Source organism: Manis javanica, chromosome 5 (genome assembly GCF_040802235.1).
Source record: "Manis javanica isolate MJ-LG chromosome 5, MJ_LKY, whole genome shotgun sequence".
NCBI classification, from domain to species: domain Eukaryota; kingdom Metazoa; phylum Chordata; class Mammalia; order Pholidota; family Manidae; genus Manis; species Manis javanica.
The window spans coordinates 137,773,398-137,796,903 of record NC_133160.1 but is presented as its reverse complement, the minus strand read 5'-3'; the positions used below and the strand labels follow the sequence as shown (position 1 = coordinate 137,796,903).

The following is a 23,506-nucleotide window of genomic DNA, read 5'->3' as shown; positions in this document are numbered from 1 at the left end:
CTGATAGGTAATTAAAAGGTAAATTACATATTTGGATTTTCTTTAATAGTCCGCTATAGATGGTATTTTATATAATAGAGTGAGAGAGCTAAAATTACATCCAAAAATGAATGTAGATTTTAAAATTTTGAGTTAATAATGCTTATCTCCTCATATTATCCTGAAAGAAACACTGCAAGTGCTTCTCAACTTCTTTTTCAACTAATCAAGAGGAGATTGAGCTCTATAATTCTTGACGAATAGTTTTACCTTCTCTCAGCTTGTTCTTTCAAGTGAAATTTCATGATATTATGTATTCCTTTCTGTAGCAGATGTTGATGCAAAAATTATGTGGTTTCTGGTAAGAAAGCTTGTTTCCACATATGCAACCAGAAAAAAAAATTTTGTTATTCAGGCTGACCTTTCAGCCCACTATTGACATTTTTGTCTCAATTTGTAAGAGGTAACTTTCCAGTTGTTTTTGGTGAGCCTTTCAATTTGGTTGTCAGCTAAAATAACATTTAAGTGCATCCTCAGATGAAGTATTTTTCTCTTGTGGGCTAAGGTTTATTAACCAATACAAAGACTATCTAGGTCAGACTCTCTCCATTTTGAATTATGTTAAAACTCTTAATGTGCTTTAGGCTGAATACATCATTCTCCAGTTTGAGATTTTAAAGAAAAATTGAAGACAATATCACAATTGAATACTTTTAAATAAGAGTCAACAGATACCAAGGATTTTCCTTTTTTTTAATAAATACATAAAGCTCTTTATCATTTCCTTCAATTATTTTGATTAACATGAGCATAGGATCTTTCAGAGCATCATTATACCAATTTTCACAGCCTGATGTAAGGACTCATTTCACAGAAATAATCATGACTAGCATTAATAGATGAATGTCAGTGCCATAACACAACATTATAAGGCATATTTACACCATCTTAACATACAGAACACCATACACATACACAAAAAAATCACAGATCCAGAACAAATAAAATGCAATCTCCTAGACAGCATACATTTATAGGTTTTGCCTGGAACTTTTTTTTTTTGCGTTTTTGTAATTTTTTTCTTTCCAAACAACAAACAGATCTTCCTTATGTCTTGTGATTTATTTGTAACATTGTGCTCATGCAGAAATAATACTTGTTTTATTGCATTAACATTTAAACAGTTTTGGATTGGATTCGAAAACATCACCTAACATTTTATTTGATGTTGCTTCATCCATACTGTCATTTTAGTGGGACTGATAGGATGATTTATTTTTAGTGAGTTACAAAATAATAAACATATTGAGTTGACCACAGTTCAAAACTCAAGATTCTAAGCTTCTTGATCATGCACATTTTACTTTCATTCTTGCAAAATGGTTTATGTGAGATACACCATTTTGATTCAACACTTATTGTTTCTTTTCTTCTTTTCTTTTCTTTTCTTTTCTTTTTATCATATTTCTAAAAAAAAACAAAAAACAAAAAGAATGAAAGAAAATACTGTCCCATATTCACTGTTCACAAAAAAAGGAAGAGCAGCAAGAATCTCATTGACCATTGTTAGGATACAGTCAGGTGATGACACTGTAGTAAACATCAAATGTCACTGAAATACGGCAGGAACGTGATAATTACTATAGCCCATACTTCTGCAACAGTTCAGATTGCCATTGGCGTTTACGCTCTGGGAAATAATCTGGAATATGGATGTTTTTAAAATCCTGAATACACTTTTTCATTTCTTCTTCTGCACTTAGCTTCTCACAGGCTTTCTTTTTGGAAAGATTTGTTTCCCGGGACTTGCTGATGAGTGTCTGAAAGAGTTCACTGTTTCTGCGTTTGTCTGGTGGAGGCATCCATTGCAGAGGCTCCTTTTTGGAAGGGCGATCCAACGTTAAGGTGTTAGGCTGGTGAGCTGTTGCCTGCTGGGCGTTGGGTGGGTTGTCCTGGGGAGTGCTTGCCTCCGAGTGGCTGTCACAGCTGGAAGTGGAGAGCTCATTACAGGAAGTCCCGCTTTCACTTCCTTTGTCTGTGACTTTATCGTGTTTCTTATCTTCATGTTCTTGTTTAGGTGACACTATTTTCTGAGGTGGCCCTAAAATGGAAAAAGAAAAAGGAGTAGAACAATTGAATAAGAAGTGAGAAGGTCAAATTAAATAAACTTTATATATTTTTTATTTTAAACCAGAACATGTGTCTTAACAAAAATGTTGTCACACTAGTTTATATTTGAGGGATTAAACACAGCACCTAGTGCCATTAGTGTTCATTGAAACATGCAGCATACTGATTATTTATAACAATAAAGTTTGAGAGATTTGCTTAATGTGCATTTCTGCATAATAGATCATCAATAACTTTATGATAAAAAGACGATTTTTATTATTTTCGTTACTAGTTCCTGAAATCTGAAAAAAAAAAACCTATGTAAATATTTTCCTAGTCCCAAAACTGTTTCATTAGACAGTTCATTTCTGTTCTAGCTATTGGCACTAGGTGTCCTCTGTGTACATATTTTACCATTATAAAAGCAGGAAGTACCATTGCTCTACTTCACAAAGGAGTAGTGTTCTCCAGACTTAGAGGTGCAATAGCATCATTTGTGCTTCCAAGTGGGAGGTTGGTTTAAATCTTATCCTCAGTCTCTTAATCTTGCTTCCTGTCTATTTCCTTGGAGAGAATTATGATAATGCTGTAAGATATATATGTGCCTAATATTATGGTGAAAAAATATAGTTGAAAAACAGCATTCTCTTAAAATACAAGGTAAATTTGAGGTAAATTTGAGGTAAATTGCCTAGGAGGACAATTTTCAGAAAGTGATAGTTTGCCAAGATAATTATTTCAAATACACAAACAGTTTATTTCCAAGAGGGAGTGTATTTTATTCTCCTTGACTTTGCTGTGGGATTAGGACCTCCACTTAACATTTACTGAACACCACCGCATACCCAGAACTATAATAAAATCTTGATTAACTTGAGCCCAACCATTCAGAAATAAACATTACCCAAATCTTATTTTTCTCTCATAGTCAACTTTTATGAACAAGTTGTATAAATCAGAATGGGAAGAAAGGAGTCAGTATTTTTAAGCAATGCCCTGGGGATTTTCCTGTGCAGCCAAAGTTGAGAACAATTGGTCTAATTCATAGGGCTTCAAGCTTAGCCCATATGAAATTACCTGAAAAGTTTAGATTACAATGCCTGGGTCTTAACCCCAGAGATCTGCTTTAATGAGATGCCACCTGGCAATGGGGCCATTTAATAGATCCAGGTGATTTCAATGTACAGCCAAGATTATGAATCTTTCCTTAGTCTAATATACACAAAATGAGTATTAACCAATACAAATAATTTATATTACTCAGAAGAGTTGAGAAACAAATCAACAAAAATACTTTCAATGAAAGCACCTACTTTGTGCCACACACCATTGTGTACCAATTATTCTATTGAAAATCAGAAGAAACAAAAGTTGAAAACAAACATTAATTGAGTGAGACTAAAGGTTTAAAAAAGCTTTATAACTTTACAGAATGATGGAAATATTCTATATATTGGCTGTAATGTTAGTTACAGCACTATTTACATTTGTCAAAACTGATAAAATTGCATAGCTAAAATGAGTGAGTTTTTCAAACCAAAAATATATCAAAAGACCCTTAAGGAATATGTACCTATTTGAGGGAAGATCTTAACCAATATTTTATAATTTCTTTGTCTGCAAGACAATAAAACTAGAACAAATGCTTATGAATGCTTAAAGGAACTACACTAATATATTTTAGAATCATTTGCAACTATGAATTAAAGAAAAAAACTACTACATTTTTTAAAAGCTTCTGCTATTTTCATTTATGGTATGAGAGAATGGGGTTGGGCATGGAGAGGAGGAATCTGAGGGATGGAGGTGGAGAAGATGCACTTCTAATATTCATTGCTGAATAATCCAGATCCATTCTGAACCCTCCTCTTCCTTAGGGGCTAATGGACACAAACTATATCCTGTCGGGAGCCAGTCCACACTGTCAGCCTGATGACACAGGCCAGGCAGTCGGATGGCAGGGACTGCACAGCGGCCTTCCCAGAGGAGCAACCCCGATATCCCTCCTGCTCAAAATGTCCCTCCTAATAAATTTGCTTATTTTGGTTTCAAGTCAAACTGCCCCTTCAGGGAAAAGGCCATATCCAATTCTTCCTGAAAACTTTAGGTACTGGCCCTAAAGGAAATTGGAAAAAAACCACTACTGTCCTTGTGACTACCTCCAATGATGGGAAAGTGAGACCCCATGAGTATTGGACCCAAGTTTCTTGGAAAAAAGATATGGAAATTTACCTGGGTTGAGGTTCCTTCCCCCACCCCTACATGGCTTCCAAATAACATATTCAATGATTAATGGTGACAGGTGGGTACAGAGAACAAATGAGATTCTTGCCAAAGAACAACCTGGCAAAACTATAAAACAAATGAGAATAGGGAATTACCTAACTCCAGATCAGAAAAATCTCCATTGTAAGTCATACTGAAAATGGGTCCGAGGGACAGTCCATAAACTTTGTCCCTGCCTGCCAAACGGTCATCGTGTCCTTTTAGAGAGAGCCTCTTTCTCTCCTACCAGAGATAAAGAATGGGAGTATAGCTATGAAAGAATGAGGGCGCTACATAAAAATAGTAGAATAGTGAACTTTAGATAGTCATCTGTAAAGAAACCAAGAGTCTAGCACCTACCTAACCTTTGTAAGATTTTCTGGCCACAGTAAGTAAGAAGAAAGCTTACTTAGAGACAAGTTAACTGCTAAGACTTGCAAAATCATGTAATCTCATTCTCCAAACTCATGTAACCGTGCTATGTGTCAGTTAAATGATTAATATCTGTACTTTATGTAATCAAAGAGTATGTAATAAAGCTGCTGCTTTTCATTAAAGGCCAGGCTCAGCTTTTCCTAGTGTCTGTGTCCTCACTCATTCATTCAGTCGCTGACACCATTCTGGGACTCCTGGACTCGCTGGAGCTGGACTCAGGCAATATCCTTAGGCCCCCTTGCTTTTGGCTTTCAGTTGGGTTCAGTCAATGACAAAGACTGGCAAGACCATGTCCTCACCCAACCCTACTCCCAGGATCTCTGTGATCCCATTGCATCCCTGGACCAAGAGGCACAGCCCTGTCCAACAGCAATCTCCACCTCCTTCTTACTTATCCCCTCTCTCTCTCCTTCTGCCACCCTTTTTTCCTATTCCATTAAACAGGCTCATGTCTTCATGCCTACAGGTGCTAACCATATCCACTGTAACTTGCATGAGGGTATTGCCTACACTGTTGCAAACTGTCAAAATCAGCTTTTCTCAAGTTACCCAATTGGATATGCCTTCTCTTTCTTCTGGGATCCTAAGGCCCACAATGATCACCAGCCATCCTCTCCATTGACTAGAGGGATGCTACTTGCAGATTCAGTTGTTTAGTGGCACCAGATTTTAGTAGCAATAATATTCAAAAGGGATGGGTTTGGAGCCCTACTGACTTGAAATCAAATTCCAGCTCTTTTGGCAAATAGTCTTGTGGCTTTGAGCAAGATACGTAGTTCGTCCAAGCCTCAATTTCCTTATCTATAAAATGGGGCAGTAATACTTTCCTCATAAGATTATTTTGAGATTAAAAGAAATACCAAACAAAGGGCTTAGTACAGTAATACCCAACAATGACAGTATATCACTGCAATTTTTTTAAATGTACAGATGCTCAGGCCCATCTCTGGAGGTTTTAAATTTGCTGAAGGGTTTGTATGTATGTGTTTATATGGAAGTCAGGGTAGTGGAGGAGGTGCACCATTTCTAATTATCTAATAAGATAATCTAATTTATCTAATTATCTTTATGGTTGAATGTGATCCCAAGTTAGCATGATGCCTACCAGCCTAGTACAACAGAGAATATAAATAAATGTTTTCATCCTTTCTGTCAATCTTCTGCATTACTTTAACCAACAATCAATTCCTATAGAAGAATCTATAGGATTTTCATTCCTAATAATGACTGAAGGATTAAATTACAAATATCTGGGAAAACCAATTTATATTTAAGGATAAGTGAGTCATGAGAAATCATTTCCTGTTAATAGGCAGGGGATAGAGCATTAGGTACACATATCCAAGCAGAAAAGTAATAACACCAGAGTGAAAGACAGTACAGAAGAGGATAATACATAACACCCAAGCAAATGTTTTTTTTTTCCCACTGAGGAAAAAAATGCTTAATACATTTGCTAGGGAAGATACAGAGTTATATAAAGTCCATGCATTAGCCAAATAAATTATATGCAGTTATTGTGCCTGATGGTATTAAATATATTTATGGATATAAGGCTCCCCCACCTCCTTAATATACATGCACACAAATGCAGAAACTTCACAGTAACAATAGAATGCAACATACGTGTGATAGAAATGAATTGCTCTTAGCATAAGACAGAAGATCAAAGAAAACTTTGAGGAAGGCATTAATCACTTAAGTCAATATGGAATTGTTTGGAGCACTACTAGGTGCCAGGCTCTGTGTTAGGATCTGGAGGAGGCACATAGTGGGTGCTCTAGTAAAGCTCACAGGCTATCTTATAACACTACATGGTTAAAATGCATGAGCACTTGAGGGTATCTCCCACTGTAGACTTTAAATTCTGTGGGAAAAAAAGGAGGTGGAACCCAAATTTACTATGACCTTATAAGCTTTTTTTTAAAAGAACTTAGAATAAGTAGAGATATTAACAAGGAATAACAAATATACACCTTTATTTTTCGCTTCTCTTATTTCATAAACTATCTTTATGTAGGGTAGACTCCCAATCATGAGATCAAATAGGTTCAAATGTTTATATTATGACTTAAAGGAAATTGGTTATCTTGATTTTGACCATACTTTTGAATGTATACAATATTATGACAGTTATTTGGCTATCTGCCATTAAATAGACAAGGATTTTCATCCAGGAGTTGATCATCTTTCAGGGGGAATGAGAGCTTGCCTAGGAAACCTGCAAGCCAGCTATGTAGGTAATGCCTCTACAAAATTATTTTTTTAAAGAAGAGTTATTGCATACATGCACACACCACACACACACACATTTCACTCATTTATAGAGTACAGATATTTCTTCAGTGTGGCAATAGCCTAGGAAGATCTGGGTTTGAGCTTGGCTTAGCCACTCTAAGAAAGTACTTTGTGCTAGTTATATAACCTATCTCATTTTTGACTTATTGGTTAAAATTTGAGGGTTAGCCCTTGGGTTCATTTATGATACATAAAGTCCTAAGATTTTAAATTACATAATGAATAGCAAGGGATTTTCCAGGTAGTAAAATTCTAATCAGACATTAAATATAAAATATTAAAGCATCACCATTAATAGAAATTCCTTTGTAGAATGGGCAAATTCAATTTCCACTAAAGTACTTCACAGAATTATATGGTTCAAGGATAACTTTCTCTAAGTTTGTTGATAGGAAGTGAAATTCTAAGAGACATCATCCACTTACATTTGTTTCATTACATCTGTTCTGCATTGAAACACCAACAATGAGAATGATACTTAAGAAACACAGTGCAGACTGCTGAGCTCACATCCTAGTTCAACAATTTATTAGGTGTATTTTCTTGGCAAGTTACTTTCTTTAGGCTTCTGTTTTCTAATGGTTAAACTCCATAGAGTTGTGGCAAGGATTAAGTGAGCTAACACAAGTAATGTACTTAGGATGTACATGGCATGTGTAAATGCTCAGAATGTTGATTATTATTATTTAGTCTAAATATCCAGGGCTGTTTGGCCATTGAATGGCATACTTGTTTATCTGAATACTGAGAGTACTGACTGAGGAATTAGCATCTTCATTCTAATCCTGGCTCTATACTTGGTACCTAAACATACAAATTATAGGCAAAGTTCTTATTATTTAGGCCTCAGTGTTTTATCTGTTACAAATCAAGTAACAGCAGTGATACTTAGTAACAGGGCTATAATAGGAAATTTGATAATGCATAAAGCAATTTGCTGTAAAGTTCTCCAAAATAAATTTTCATGTCCTAAAAGGAACTCATATAAGAAAATAAAACACAAAAGCTCTTTTTTCAAGTTATTAAAATGGGTGAATTAAGAGCTGTGGTAAAAACATTACATTAAGCAAAATAAAACAATCTGAAAGTATCAAAATGAGCCAAAACTTGTAAAATTGGACAAAACAGGACTTCTGATTGATTCCATCAGGGTTTATTATGTTGATGTAAAAAGGAGGAAACAACAGCTTTTTTAAGTCATTTGGGTGGATAGTGTAGTACGGAACTTACACATCAATATTTTTGTCTTTAGAAAAGACACATGAAATCCGGGTAGTTCTGGATGTTGGTATGTTCAATAAGAGTACTTCCATATGTTTCTTGGAATATACAGGTATTTCCAAATGAAACCCATGTGTACAACTGCATATTTGAAAGAACCTTTTGTTCTAATCTCTCTACCTGCCTAGTGATGATAAAATAGACTGGATATGCAAAATGTGTTTGCAACAGTCACAATTCCCAGAAGGGAAATTACCCTTTAATAGTTCTAAATTCAATGGTGTGTGAATGGTTATATGGTACTTGAACAGAATGAACCGATTCATCTTATAATATAAGCACCACATACCTCTTAAGTGTTAAGTGGATGAGTCAAAATGGGAAAAAAAACCTCTCCATTTTAATTTGATTAACATTTGCTGAGCATCTACTATGTACCAGGCATAGCCCTAGTTATGAGGAAAGACACACACACACACACACACACACACACACACACACACACACACAGTCCCTGATATCGAGTAGTTCAGGATTAGGGTGACAAGCACAATAATGAGGCTGTAACTAAAGCCTGAACAGGACATGAAGGGGGAAGCAGTAGTAAATTGTGATTAGGGAGTTAAGGAATGGGGATCATGTTCAGTTCACCTGTTAACTCTCAGACTAAATTAAAACTGAAAGTTCAGACAGGAAATGTGTTCATATTAGAGTAAGAAGGCTATTTGAATGAATACAAATTTTTATATGAAAAAAATTAAATTCATTTTTTTATATTTTCTCTCATCTTCACTATCATTACTTAACTACTTTTATGAATGAAGGAGAAAAAAAGGGCAAAATCTACCAATGACTATATCATTTACTTAATACTTAGGATTTACTCCCTTTGATGTTACTAAATATTCACCTAGATGACTATAGAGTAGTAACAATGTTCCCATCATCCCCACACAAATCACCCCAAAGTCACCCATCTGCTGTCCTACCTTTCTCAAAAAGGCTATAATTTCCATGAGGGCAGAGGTGATCTTATGTTTCCTTGTATCACTCGGACATTTGAGGAAGATGCTTTGTTTTACCATTGAAATCAAAGATACTAGTAAAGTGAATAAGCATATGTAATGTAGCATTAGGAAAATAGCTGAGAGATAATATACATTAACACACATTGGAGGGAGTTCTCAAAAGTGATTTTACCACCTTCCTCCTATTCTCTAATTCTGTGTCTTTCTATTACTTGTTTCAGTAGATGATATCCAGGGTCACCTTTGGCTCCCCAATGGATTCACCTTTTATTTCAAGTTAGTTTCCAGATCCTGTTAATTCTACCCTTACAGAGGTTCTTCGATCTGCCTTTCATTTCTTTTCCCATCTTCACCACTTATTACAGGTTGCTCATTATTTCTTACTGCATCTTTTAGTTCTCTGATTTCACTTGAGTCTCACTTCAAACAGTTCTCTACACCATTGCTAAAAGAATATTCATTCCTAAAGTATACTTTCATCAAGTACCTCCCTTGGACAAAAACTTTCTAAATATTTCTTCTGCTCATCAAATGAAATTTGAATACCACATTTGGGTCTTGAGGACTGTCCTCAGTGTGACGCAAACGATTATCCCAGCCTGTCTTGTAGTGCTCCCTATCCAGGGGCCAAAATACGCTTGTTGCTGTTTCTGGTTAGTGACTTGTTTACTCAGTGCCTATTTCCCTCCCTCTGGATTGTATTCCTTCCTTGCTCCACACCCTTGAACTATTCCAAACAGTGTTTTCAGCATAAAACCTTCCATTCTTATATTTGTCTGTGATGTCTTGCTCTCTTAATGACCCATAGAAGTTTGTTTGACTCTACTTAAAGTATTGAGCTTATTGTGTCTTAAATAATAGTTATTTCTGTATTAATTTTAACTTTTATCCCTGGGTTCTGCCCCATAAAATACACACACACAACGTACACACAAAATACTTTAGTTACTATGGAACAGAGATACTTTCTTTTGATTTTTCTGTTTCCTGGAGCACCACCCCCATGACTAGACTCATAATAGTTAAGTAACTGTTTGTTGAACTGAATTAAAAGCTTACAGGATGTAATGAAAAACAAATAAAAAACAAAAAAACAAAGGGAGAAGTTGAGCCTTTTGCAGTGTAAGAAGGATCACCATCTCTCTAGTTAGTGGAAATATTCCTTTGGAAAAGTCCTATATTATCTTTTTTAGGTTATTAAAGGCAAAGTGTAACTGTCGAACGACTGTGTTGTATACTTGAAATTAGTATCATATTGTATATCAACTATACTTCAGTTAAAATATCATCATCTAAAAAAAGTATTTGGGAACTATAAATGAGTAAATTTTTTTTTCTTTTCTGTGCAGAATTCTACATCACTGATGTGACTGTACCTGATATTTGCCTCTAAATATTTCTAGTAGAAAAGGTATTAGGTCTTCACTTCCCTTTCAGAAGCCCTATTGCATGCAACATGGTTACAGATAACTTGCAAGAGGTCTACATTTAAAAATGATCACATTTCACTCATGGGAGTTGGGATTATGTTGCACATTCACCTTTTTTGTGTTTAAATCTCCCCCTACCCAAAAAAACCCCCCGAAGGTTCCTAAACTCATTTTGGACCCTGAAATAAAACTTCTCATTTCCAGGTTCTCACTTCTGAATTTACTGTTCTTTATTATTGATATTGTCAGGTATTTTCCACATGGCTAACTAAGTAGCTACCTTCTAATGACCCCCTTTTTCTCAGGCACATACAGTGTAAGAGGGATAATTTACCTGGTTTTCAAATCTGTGAACATAATCCTACTCTTGCTTGTTCCACATCTATAAACTGTGGATCATAACACCTACATGGTGCTTGGCAAGGATTAATGAGAGGTTGTATCTACAACACATTTGAGGTTCTGGAAGGAAAAAAATGCACTCTAAAAATATAGGTTGGGAGAACACTTACAATGTGCTGTATATATAACAAATTTATATGAATGTAAAACCATGCTGGTTGTAAATTATCGTTGCTTGTTATAAAATATTAAACAGCTGTCTCAGGCCTGAGAAAAAACCCTTGATGACAGCTGGGGAAAGAAAGGCTGTGAAGAGGCAAAAAGACAAGCTAATACTCTCGGGTTCCAGGAGCCGTGGCAACTGAAGGCAGGAAGTCATACTTGAGGGGACTTTGATTTGTCAGATCTCTTCAAATCTTGAGTGCTTGTCTGACAATAATACTTTCAAGTACTTCTAACAAAGGTCAGTGAAATGCAACTTTTTGTAGCTGCCATACTATTTAATGGGAGTGCCACCTCGTGTCACTTCGAGATGTATAAAAGTGTGCCTATTATGGAGGCAGCTTGGTGCAGAATCACTACAGTGAATGGAAAATGGAAGCATATACGTTCACAGCAGAGTTTAATTTCACTTTGTGCAACAATAAAAAAAAATACCCAGCCTTTAAAAATAGCAAAACAGTGCTCGAAGAGAAGTTCTAACACCTACTAGCTATGTGCCAAAATGTGTCCTTAAGACTTATTTTCTTATTCTGCTTAAGGAGATTAAAATGTGGTACCTCTCTTCTAGAGCTGTTTTAAGTAAAGATCTATCTGAATAGGACCCTTACCATAGGCTGAAAAGTGGCCTGGTCCTGATCACTGGAATCTGTAAATGTGACCTTCTGGGACAAATCTTCGCAGATGTGATTAAGGATTTTGAGATGATGAAATTATTCTGGATTTTCTGGTTGGACCTCAGAGTACAAGCATCCTTACAAGAGGGCCTTGGAGGGAGATGTGATACACACAGAGGACGAGGAGGCAATGTGACAGAGAGCAGAGACCCCCAGAGAACTGGCAGCCACCAGAAGCTGGAAGAGGCATGCAACACATTTTCCCGTGGAATCTCTAGCAGTGGTGGGGCTCTGTTGACACCTTAATTTCAGCTCAGTGAAGGTGATTTTTGACTTCAGGCCTCTCAGACTGTGAGAGAATAAATTTGTGTTGTTTTAAGGGATCCAATTTATGGTAATTTGTAAAAACAGCCATTGGAAACTAACACAAGTGTATTTACCTTGATGTCTGATCCTTGGTAAATGCTGAATTATGGCATTTATGTAAGTGAACATCACATTGTCTTAATAACTGGATGATATTGGATCTGAATTAGAGTATCTTAGTGACTGTGTTAAAATACAACTTCTGGAAGTCTCTACCAGATTGTCATCCTATTTATTTTCTTCTTTCCATTCTTCTCTTAAGGGGCTTAAGATTTTGGAAAACAGTTATCATTTCCCCAATTATAAAAGTCAACTCTTATTTGCATATGAGGTTTATAGTCCCCTAATGCCACATCTGTTCCCATAATATAATATTCTCTCTTTCTATACACACACGCATACACATACACACACTCACAACCACACACCCTCTTGCATATTTTACATATATACATGTATGTATACATATGTGTATATATATATGTTTGTATGTAATTAGAACTGCCTCTTATGTATAACTGATTCCATACACATGTCTAGCACCTTTTCATTCCTTGAAAACCTAGCACCATGGTTTTACTGCCTTCTAGACATTGCCTAAACTTCAAATACCATATGCCAAAAAATAACCTCACTTTTCTTTTCCTTATAAACCAGTTCCTCCTCCTCCTATGTTTTCTGTTTTTCTTTTCTTATAAAAACACCACAGTCTCCTTAATCACTCAGGTCTGATATCTTAGAGCCATCGTCATTACCCCTGTCTGTGCCCCTGCATGGATGCCCTCCTCAGACAAATGGCTACCTGCTCCTGATGTGTGCTTTGATGATGTCGCAGTCACGGCTCTCACCTCAGTCGTCACCCTCGCATTAGGATCCTCATTACTTCTCTGAATCTATTGTAATGACATCCTAGAGATCTTTTCATCTCTCTCACCTACCTCCTACTATGCATATTTAGATCCCAGCTATGTATCATGGAAACAGCTCTTATTATAGGACTTGTTCTCAGAGAATATCAACGGCTTTCAGAAACATATTAAAATCTTTTAGCTCCATAAACAAGACTTCCCATGGCATAGTCCCAGTTTAAATTCCAAAATAACTGCATTACTCCCACCTTATATTCAAGCCAAATAGGTAATAATAATATTAGTCTGAATATTACCTGTATTCTTTAGCTCTTCACCTTTGTAAATGATAGGTTGATTTCTGTTTTGTACCTTACTTACATACATAGAATAAATTCTTTATTGGTTGTGTGCTTGCATGTCTGAGTGCGTGCACTTGGTGCCTCACTTATCTTCTGTAACAACCCAAGCCTCAGGTCACAGGAGTGCACTTATAACCTAGCCCGGACCAGTCGTAACACCTGACCAACCCAGTCCATTGTCAAAGGCAAGGATGAGGGTTGGGAGGTAAGTAATCTGGGTAATTCAATTATGGGAAATCCCTGGGATACTTTAAATTGTTGGTGATGGTAAGAAAGCAAAAGTCATTACATGTCTGGCCAAAAAGCTCTCAGATGTGACTGCAGGTGACTAAACTCCCAACTTCAGCTACAGTAGAATGACAGCTGAAAGAGAGTCCTAACAGGGTGTAGGTGTCTGACTCAGTAATCCCAGTGGCTAGTTCTACCTGTTAGACAATTATTTTAGACCAAATAAAATATTAATCTCATCAGAAAATCCTTTATATAAACCCATTTAGATATGTTTTCAGATGCAAATAATCTTGAAATATAACTGAAACCTCTCTTCCTGGAGCAAGTCGAGTGACATGTTGGCTGCATTTGTCACTGGAGAACTCATAACATTTAATGCTTAATGCATAAGGGGAAATTTTGAATGCATGCACATGTTAAGTTACTGATCAAAAATGTCGGGGAAATTTAGAGTGAGTTAGGCAGAAAAAAATACAATCAGTATGTATTTATGAGCAAGTCATTACAATAGCATATGGTATGATTTAAGGAATGACAGATTTATTTTAATTCTAGTAATAGGGTATTGCCTCCCATAATTGCTTAGAACCTGAGAGCAAGGAGGCTAAGGCACTGTTATTATCTGGACTAAGCTCCTCATCCATTCCTGTGTCCTGGGAGAAAAGGTCGGCTTCAAGGAGCAAAGAGAGGTGAAAAGATAAACATACACAGCGCCAATATATATTTTATTATGGAAGTGTGGTTAAACACAGAACTCAAGATATTTCATAGTAAAATGTTTCACAGCATCCCATAGCAACAGGTCACTGTGTTCATCTTTTTCTGTGTAGCCACTAGTTAAAGAAGATTATGAGCTTAGAGAGACAAACTAAGTGAGTGATGTAACTAGGACACTTTGACACAGTTCATATTTTACCAAGTGAGTCAACCCAAGGTTGTAATAACATTGAACATTAATTGAACACTTACTCTAAGCCAGGCACCATGCTAAGTGCATTGTGTATAGCATCTCACAGTAATTTTATAAAGTAATTGCCCATTATGGCTGTTTTACACATGAAGAAACCAAGGCTGAGAGAGGTTATGTAATGTGTTTCATCATACATTAGGAAGTGGCAGAAACAGGATTCTGAGGTCTATCTGTCAGACTTCACAGCTTATGCTGAGTTAAGCTCCAAGATATACTGACTCAAAAATCCTGAAAATGGTGTTTAAATCAACTTTCTTGAAATCCTAAACTAGAACTAAAATTGCTCATGAATTTCAAGCCCTGATAGGATTAAGCTGAGAAGCATATCTGTAAATTTGGGGATAAAATGGCTTACCTACCCTGATTGTTAGAAGTTCATTTGCAACGGAATATTATTTTATATCATGTCTAGCTATTTAAAAAAAAATTAAAAGGCCTAACATATGAAAATGTGGGCTGTGCTTTCTAAATCAGTTCCTTGTGACCTTATTGGGACCAAAGCACTGTGTAATCAGGTGATCCCTATCAAACTCAAGATTTTTCCATTTCAAAGAAAATTCTTATGCTTACAATATCCTTTGAAATGCATATTTTTATAAATTTAGATCACTAAAAAGGCTCTTTTACATTAATTGAATAGGCACAGGTCAAGAAGCAAGTATGCTTTAAAGGAAAATTATATATTTAAGCTATGAAACCCACTACAAAATTTACAGGATGAAGATGTAATAGATAAGAGATATAAATCTAATATATATATATATATATATATATATATATATATATATATATACATATGTTCATATATTAGAAAATGTAATAGGTAAAAAGATGTGGAATTATGGCAGAGAAGGAACAAAGATGAAGAGGGAATTATCTTATGACCCATGACCTGTTAATTACCATATTCAAAAAAATCAGATTACTTTTGTCCAATAGGCTCCTTTAAGACTAAACTTTGGAATTATGTGTGCCTCTTGACCAAGAAAGGTTCTCACATAAGGCCAGAAAAGCCCACTAAGAGCTTTCAGAGCCTAATTAAATAACGAGTAGATTCTGTCAGGTTGAGATGCCTTGAACTTTTAATGTCACTTTAGTCTAAACCTAATATTTCAATAGCAGTGATAACATCAATCTCCTTTTCTGACATTAAAGCCTTACATATTAAAAGTAAAAGATTATGAAGTGGTGCTAATGAAAAAATGTACTGGTACTGTAAGACAGAAAGACAGAAATGAGCGGGATGAAGATGACTCAGGGAGTTGATCAAATAGGACTAGAAAGCCAGAAAGTTAATTAGAGAGCTAATCAGATGAAGCTACAGGGTTCAAGAGTGACTCAGGACATGTCCAGGGTCCCCCCAGATAAGAAACATTAGAAGCACAGGCACAGCACAGCCCTGTCCTCATTTCACCAATCAGAACAGGCCTAGAGAGCTGACAGCTGTCAATCAAGGACTTTACTGCCCTGCCAAAACCACGTAAAAGAAGCCTCAGAATGAGCATCCATGCCTGCCTGTCTTTATTTTAGGCAGGCCCGCTCTGCTACTCTATGCAGTGTATTAAAACTTACTTTGTTTTCTTGACTTTGGTCTCTCGTCTCACTATATCTGACTTCCCTGAGACACCAAGCCAAGTCCTTTCCTTCCCAACAGTAACAAGATAAAAAATATGTATTGGATTAAGTTTTACATATTAAAATATGTACAAGATTAAAAATACCTTTCATGTGGATCAATCAAAATGGCTATGGGGAGGAAGAACACACTGGAGATACTTTTGGAAAATGATGTTTAATTATAAGACATATTAATGGTCATTTATCAAAAGCTTGAAATAGGACATTTTTAGTATATAAAGCATTAGTAATAGCATGTGCTCCTGGAATGCTGCATATTGAGTAACTCTCCATTAAGTGCTGAGAACATGGGATACACAGAAATAAGTATTCTACTTTGACTTTATGTAGTTCAGTGGAAGAAATATGAGCTCATCAGCCTGTGTTCACTTTACAAAGCTTACTCACATTATGTAAAATTTGAATGGAAAATCCAAATACATCCATCCTCTTTAGGGCAAAAATTCCCATAGCAAGGAACTAACCTGGAGTTACAACTACTCAAATACAAGAAATGTATATAAAAGTAACTCATTAGTTTGGAATTATGGTTTACATTATAATTGATTTTAATATAATTGTGACTGTATATCGGCATTAGAGAAGTACAGAAAAATATGTTTAACTAATGATTAAAGATTTACAAATATTTTACTTGATTGGCTGTCTGCTCCATTTGCTGTTAATGTATTGTGAACCATTTTCAAGCAAAACTGCAAGGTCAAGACCAAGGAACATATAGAAGAATGAGAAGATCATGATTTTGTAGATCAAAGAGCAAATGAAAATTATTTGTTTTTATTGGTTTTGCTTTATAAATTTATTTCCTTTTGTTTATAATAGCAAAAAATACATATAACAATAATAAAATTTTATAACCAGAATCTTTAGTATTATATATCTAAATTGGTCTCGTCTTAACCACTTTGTCAATAAAAAAAGATTATTTTATAATTTAATTCTTAGTAATAAAAGTTTTATTTAAAAATACTATTTTTTTAACACAGTGCATTCTAAAGAACTCAAATAATTATAAGGAAAAATGAATTAAAGCCATATCACTTTTATTAATATTATGTATTTATAGAAAATGAGCAGGTACAGCATCATGCTTGATGCTCTAGAGACTGTGGAACATATTCTTCCCTGTTGTAATATAGTCCAGAAGAAACAGAAAAAGAAATGAAGGAGTTCCAATCAAGATGGCAGGACTTTTTATTTTTATTTTTTTGATTTATCAATCTTACAGAACCTTTTAAAATGTTATGGAGGGTAAGTGGGAGAGAGAGAAGAAATGAACTAATTCCTTGAGAGTGCTAGAAAACAGGAAAATTGTCATGAACAGAACAGATACTAGGAAAATTCAGGGTGGTAAAAAACAGATAGGATCAGTCTATGAAGTAGAGAAAACGTTAGCTTGACATACTCCCTGGAAAAATAAAGAATGATTCAGAGACACTTGGAGTTCAGACTAATTAAAAGAGATGGAAGGAATCTTGTCTCAGTTGTCCAAAGACGTGGGCCTTGTTCATATAGCTGGCCAGTCCATTTCACTAAGTAGAAGGCAGCAGAGGCACTGATCTCAGGACAAAAAATCCAACTGCTGTCTAAAGAGAACCAGCTATCTTTCTTGGGATAATTCCTTCAGCAGATGAAGTAGCAGGGCTTTGAGTTAATTTATTATCTCTGTCATAGATGTGAGGGTGGGAGTGGTTGTTAAGAGTTGAAAAGTTATCTACTTAGTCAGAAGACAAATAAATAAAAATCCTTGATTTGACTGCAGGTGAGGGGTAGGCACTGTATATATGTAATTGGGATGTCCTCAGTCTATACACCAGTTAAATATCAATACATTTTAAAATTAGGTCATCCAGTCAAGACATACTATCCTATGCCACAGTGAGGTGGAGCCTAGGTACTTTCTCTCCTGTTAGGCAAAGATATCTGAAAATCTTCCAGGTGAAGTCCAGGCCATCTACCTATATGAAGCAACCTAGACATTCATTAATTAATATAAACAGAAAACACACACACAAAATAGACATTTCACATGAACAAGAACATTGAAAAGAGGGATTTGGATAAACAATGAAAATATTGTTGCCTCGAACAAATTAGAGATAGGGAGTAGAAGAAAAATTTTAAAATTCTATTTAGAATCCTCAGAGAGAAATGAGAGGAGATTAAATGTTTAAAGAGTTGCCAACTTATACAAAAATCTCGGGTAGAACTTACTATTTTATTGGAAAAGCAAAATTCAATAAAATGGACACAGAATAAAACAGCTAAACATCAAATTAATGTGGAATAAAATGTCATGGAAATTTCTTAGAATTTGCAGCAAGACCATATGTATGAAGTGTGAGATGAGATGAAGTATGACATGAAAATAAATCCAGTATCTCCATATCTAACTAGTAAGAGTTCCTAAGAAGAAAGATGGGAGTGAAAGCAATGGCAATAATAATAAAAGAAGTTACAGAAGAAAAATTTTCATAGCCTATAATAGGCATACCTTTCAGATCAAAAGTGCCACTGAGTTTCTATCAATGTAAACTAAAAAAAGAAGCCGTACCTAAATGCTTCTCACTGAATTTTCAGAATTCCAAGGCTAAAGAGAATATCCTAAAAACTTGCAGAGAACAATAACATATACTAGAAATTAAAGATTAAGGAAAAATTTGAGCTTGAAAATTCCAGTGACCACTCTGATTACTAGAAGACCATGATGAAAAACTCTGAAGGTTTTAGGAAAATAATAGTCTGCATTCAAATGCAGGGTTTACTTGTGGACGCACTCAAACATTGCCTGCCCATCGACAGATCTTCACTGAAATAATTTTCTAAGGTTATACTCCAGCAAAAATGAAACAACTCATTCATCTATTCATTCATTCATTGCTTTCTATATTTAATAAATATTTATTGACAGCCTAGGTATGGAAGACATCCTGCTAGACAATGGAAAAATTATGGAGAATGTACAATGATATGTATTTATCTAATGATGAAGATGGATACTCATTTAAAAAATCACTCAAAGAAATGCAAAACTATATTATCAATAAGAGCTGTGTTAACTATTGTCATGATAGCATATTTTAGGATGTCCAAAATGTAAAGGAATGACTTCCGTCAGGAAAGGATTGTAAAGGTGAAGAAATTATAGGAGGTACTGGATGACTAGGGAAGGAAGGCATGAGCAAGACTCCATTTACGTGGGACCATGAAAAGCTGTTAGAACTAAATAAGGGCAGCACCACTGGAGCAAGGCTCAAGGAACCACAGAAGTTACAGACCGTTCCAGGTATTATAAGGTATCATAAAGAAATTTAGTATTTTCCCAATGAACAAAGGGAGTGGAGAAAAATAATTTAAGCCAGAGAGGAGGTAGGGAATAAGATCAGATTTGTATCTGGTATCTATCACCTTGAAATGAGGGAGGAATAAATGAGGGAGGGGTATAGCTGGTGTATAGGCAGACAGGGCAGCAGTGACTAGAAGCCTTTCCATGTCTTCAGGTGAGAGATGAGCACACATTACAATAAAATGTTATTGGTGGTAGTTGTGGTAATGATGGAGACAAATGAAAAATATGAAAGAATTTTAGAATGTAAAAACCAACAGGGCCTAGTGATCAATAGGCCGTAGGTCAGCACTGAGGTGGAGTATCAGTGCTGACCTGTAGGTTTCTGGTCTTCATGACAGATTGGTTGGTTCTGCCATACTGAGGTGGCCGATATCGGAGGGGAACTAGGTTTATGAGAAAAAACAAAAAACAAAAACAGAAACAAAAGCATGAGTTCATTTGTGGTGGATCTATTGCATGTAGACAATTTAATATTTCCAAGTGGAGATTAAAATTTGCTTTAGATTATAGACTTGTCTGTATCTCAGAAAAGAAATGTGGTCCCTGAGTCTAAGAAAGAAGGCAAGAATATAAGATAAATTGTTGAAAAAAGAAATTACAGAGTCATAATGTAGATGTGGTTATATTAGCAATCTGGGATCAAGATTCAAGTGATTACAGAAGGGGAAGTGAGAGGACTGAGGGAACTAATAGGGTCCTAAGGATACTGTCTTATGAACAAGGAGAATATAGATGCTCATTAATCCTATGTATTATATATTGAAAAATATGTGAGGCATGTCTTAAAAATTTTAACCTATTAAAAGAATAAAAATACAAGACATGCATAGAATAATTAGAAGCAAAAAGTAAAATGTAACAGAATAAATGAACAATAAAACCTCACACACTATAAATTATCAAAGATAAAAAATAATCAAGCCCAAAAGTAGTAAGTTGAAAATATTAAGTGTTTATTAATGGATGACTAAAGTGAAGTAAAATCCCTCAGTGGCAGAGGTAAAAATAACAGCTTAATCTTTTTTTTTTATTTGAATATTTTGAAACAAGCTTCTAACTAGTTTTTAAGTCAAAGACAGGAGAGATCTCATGGGCTTACAATCTGTGCAGCCACACAGAACTCCCACCCCCGACTCAGAAAGGGCCCCCACTTGGACAGGCTTCATGCTTGGTTTAAGGCTTTGCTTTTATTGTCTTAAAATAATAATTTACTTCTTGAACATGTGTTTTCTGAGTGAAGTCCAACAGAACCAGGGAGCATATGTGTACACAGAAGAGATAAGCATAACGTCCAGCTCCTTGCCATCCTACTTGTATATAGCATTTGGATGCCTCATGACTGTAAAAGCTCAGTGAGACTCAAAGCAAGGATAAGCCTCTTACATTAACAGCAACTATGTGCTCAGGAATTTGGTGTGGGGGGTCACTGACAGCCTCCAGAGGCCATGTTCTGTGTTCCAACCAGAACTTGCTTGAAAACAGATGGAAAGTAATGGCACTCCAAGTAACAAGAACTACCAAGAAATTCTGTCATATCCTTTCTTACTCATCATTATGCTAAAAACAATGACATAGGAGAAAAGGGAAAGACAGGGAAATCTGCAATTTTTTTTTCTTTCAGAGCCTCAGATCTCCTAGAAATGATAATATCTATGTTATACAAATAATTTAAAAATGAAAGTTTCTGAACCAATTTTGTAAGCATCAATAACTCTGATCTCATCTAGAGAAAAATACACACAGAAAATAATACTGTGGGTCTATGTACTTTCTGAATTTAGATGTAAAAATCATAAATAAAACATACAAATTTAATCCAACAATGTATTAAAAGGATAATGTATCATGATCAAGTAATATTTATCTCAAGAATGAAAGACTGCTTATCACCATAAAACATATAATAAAACACATTATCAGATAAAATGAGAAAACTGTAATCATAACAGTAAGTATAAAGAAACATTGAATAGAATCCGATATCCAGAGCTGATTTCATTTAAAACAATAGCAAACCAGAAATTGGAATAAAAGTAATTTCTTAACTTGATAGTTGGGTATCAACAGTATTTCTTTTAAAGTCAGAATTCAGCCCCAGATACCTGCTATTATTACTACTATTCAATTCTGACTAACGGGTATAGTCAATAAAATAAGAAGTAATGAAAAATAAGCAGAAATATTGGAAGGGACAAAAGAAACATTATTTCAGGTGATATGATCTAGAACAATTTAAAAACTCTTTAAAAGAGTTTTATAAAGAGTATGTGTGGAAAATCAACAGAGAATAATCAACCGTCTTCCTCTATATAAGCAGTGCTAATTTTTAAAAAATATTACAGACAATAGATCACACTCAGTGTAACAAATTAATTGTGGGTAAATAGAACAAGAGGTATATAAAGAAGAGTATGGAAATTTGGACAATTTAGACTTTACTGAAGGATTTGGAGAAACTGAATAAATGGAGGGAAACAATGTTTCCTGTCAGAACAATATTGTAAAGACCAAATTATCCCCAAATAAATGTGTAAATACAATGCCAGGCTAATACAAATCTTAACAAGATATTTATGTAAATTGTCAAACTGATATTAAAATAATTTGGAAAAAGAAACACATAAGGATAACCTACAGTGTTTTGAAACAGAAAAAAAATGTCTTGCATTCCTAGATATCAAATTATACTCTCAAACTTTATCATTATTGCAACAATGTGGAAAATTATGTCAATGAAATGGCATGGAAAGTGTAAAGACTAAACCTTGAACTTACAGAAATTTGGTATTTTGAAAGATGTGATGGGGAAAGAATGCATTGTTCAATGAATTGCATTAAGGTAATTGACTATTCATTGGAAAAAATACATTTATATGTGACATTATATATAAAAATGAATTTTGAATGAATTAAAGAGACAAACAAACAATAGAACTATTAATGTACTCAAAGAAAATATAAAGTTAAAAAGAAACATTCTGGTTAATGCAAGTCATAAAACTCAAAATTAATAAAGCATGATGATTTATAAATTGTTGATTTATAAAAATGACAAGTTGATTTATAAAAATGTGACATTTCTATAAAATAATAGCTACCAACATGAAATTAATGAGTAGTGACAAACCAGAAAATAATTCAACAAATGTAATTTATTCTAGCCCCATTGAGAGATAAACCAAGTAGTCAAGATGATGGAGATTAAAATGTCACATTTATTAGTGATAAAGACACTAACTGGAAGACAGCAAGTTAGATATGAGAGACAATCTTATTATCACTGCATTCCAGAATTTAACTTATGACATCACAGGGAGAATTGAACAATTACAGACAGCCCTGTCCCCACTCCCTACCCCCAACCACACGTCATGGGAGCCTGGCCTCTAAAGTTCATGGCATAGAGAGGGAAGCAAAATGCATCTTTTCTGGAAGTATTCAGGTCCCAAATAAAAGATGGTAACAGCTGAAAGGAAGCACAGCATTCCAACAGGGGTAGTTTCTCTAGGGAAAAGAACCTGGTTATAGAAGCAGTGAAAGGAGACTTTCCTTGTGTACTTCAATTTAAAAAAAAATTTGCAGTGAGTACATTTTCATTACTTGGTGATTAAAAAAAGCATGTGGGAGACATGGTAAGAGCTCTGGCTTCAAGTTCCAGTTCTGCCAGAGACCATCAGGGACCTTCGAGAAGGAATTCCACCATTTGGACCTCAATTTCAATGCGGAAAACATTTACAAGAAAACCACCAGATGATCCCATTCAGCTCTGAATTTTGCAAACATCCCAGAAGAATGA

The 23,506-nt window shown here is 35.1% G+C and overlaps 1 protein-coding gene across 3 annotated transcripts in view; it reads right to left on the bottom strand.

Moving 5' to 3' along the window:
• Positions 1-1,400: 1,400 nt before the first annotated feature.
• Positions 1,401-23,506, bottom strand: part of KCTD8 (potassium channel tetramerization domain containing 8) — a 250,550-nt gene continuing 228,444 nt past the window's right edge. The window contains exon 2 of one of the 3 annotated variants that reach the window (XM_037003061.2): positions 1,401-2,080. In XM_037003061.2, coding sequence (XP_036858956.1) covers positions 1,620-2,080 — 461 coding nt within the window. In that variant the 3' untranslated portion in view covers positions 1,401-1,619. The remainder of the gene's footprint in view (positions 2,081-23,506) is intronic. The other 2 variants (XM_037003063.2, XM_073237685.1) reach the window with 2 other exon arrangements.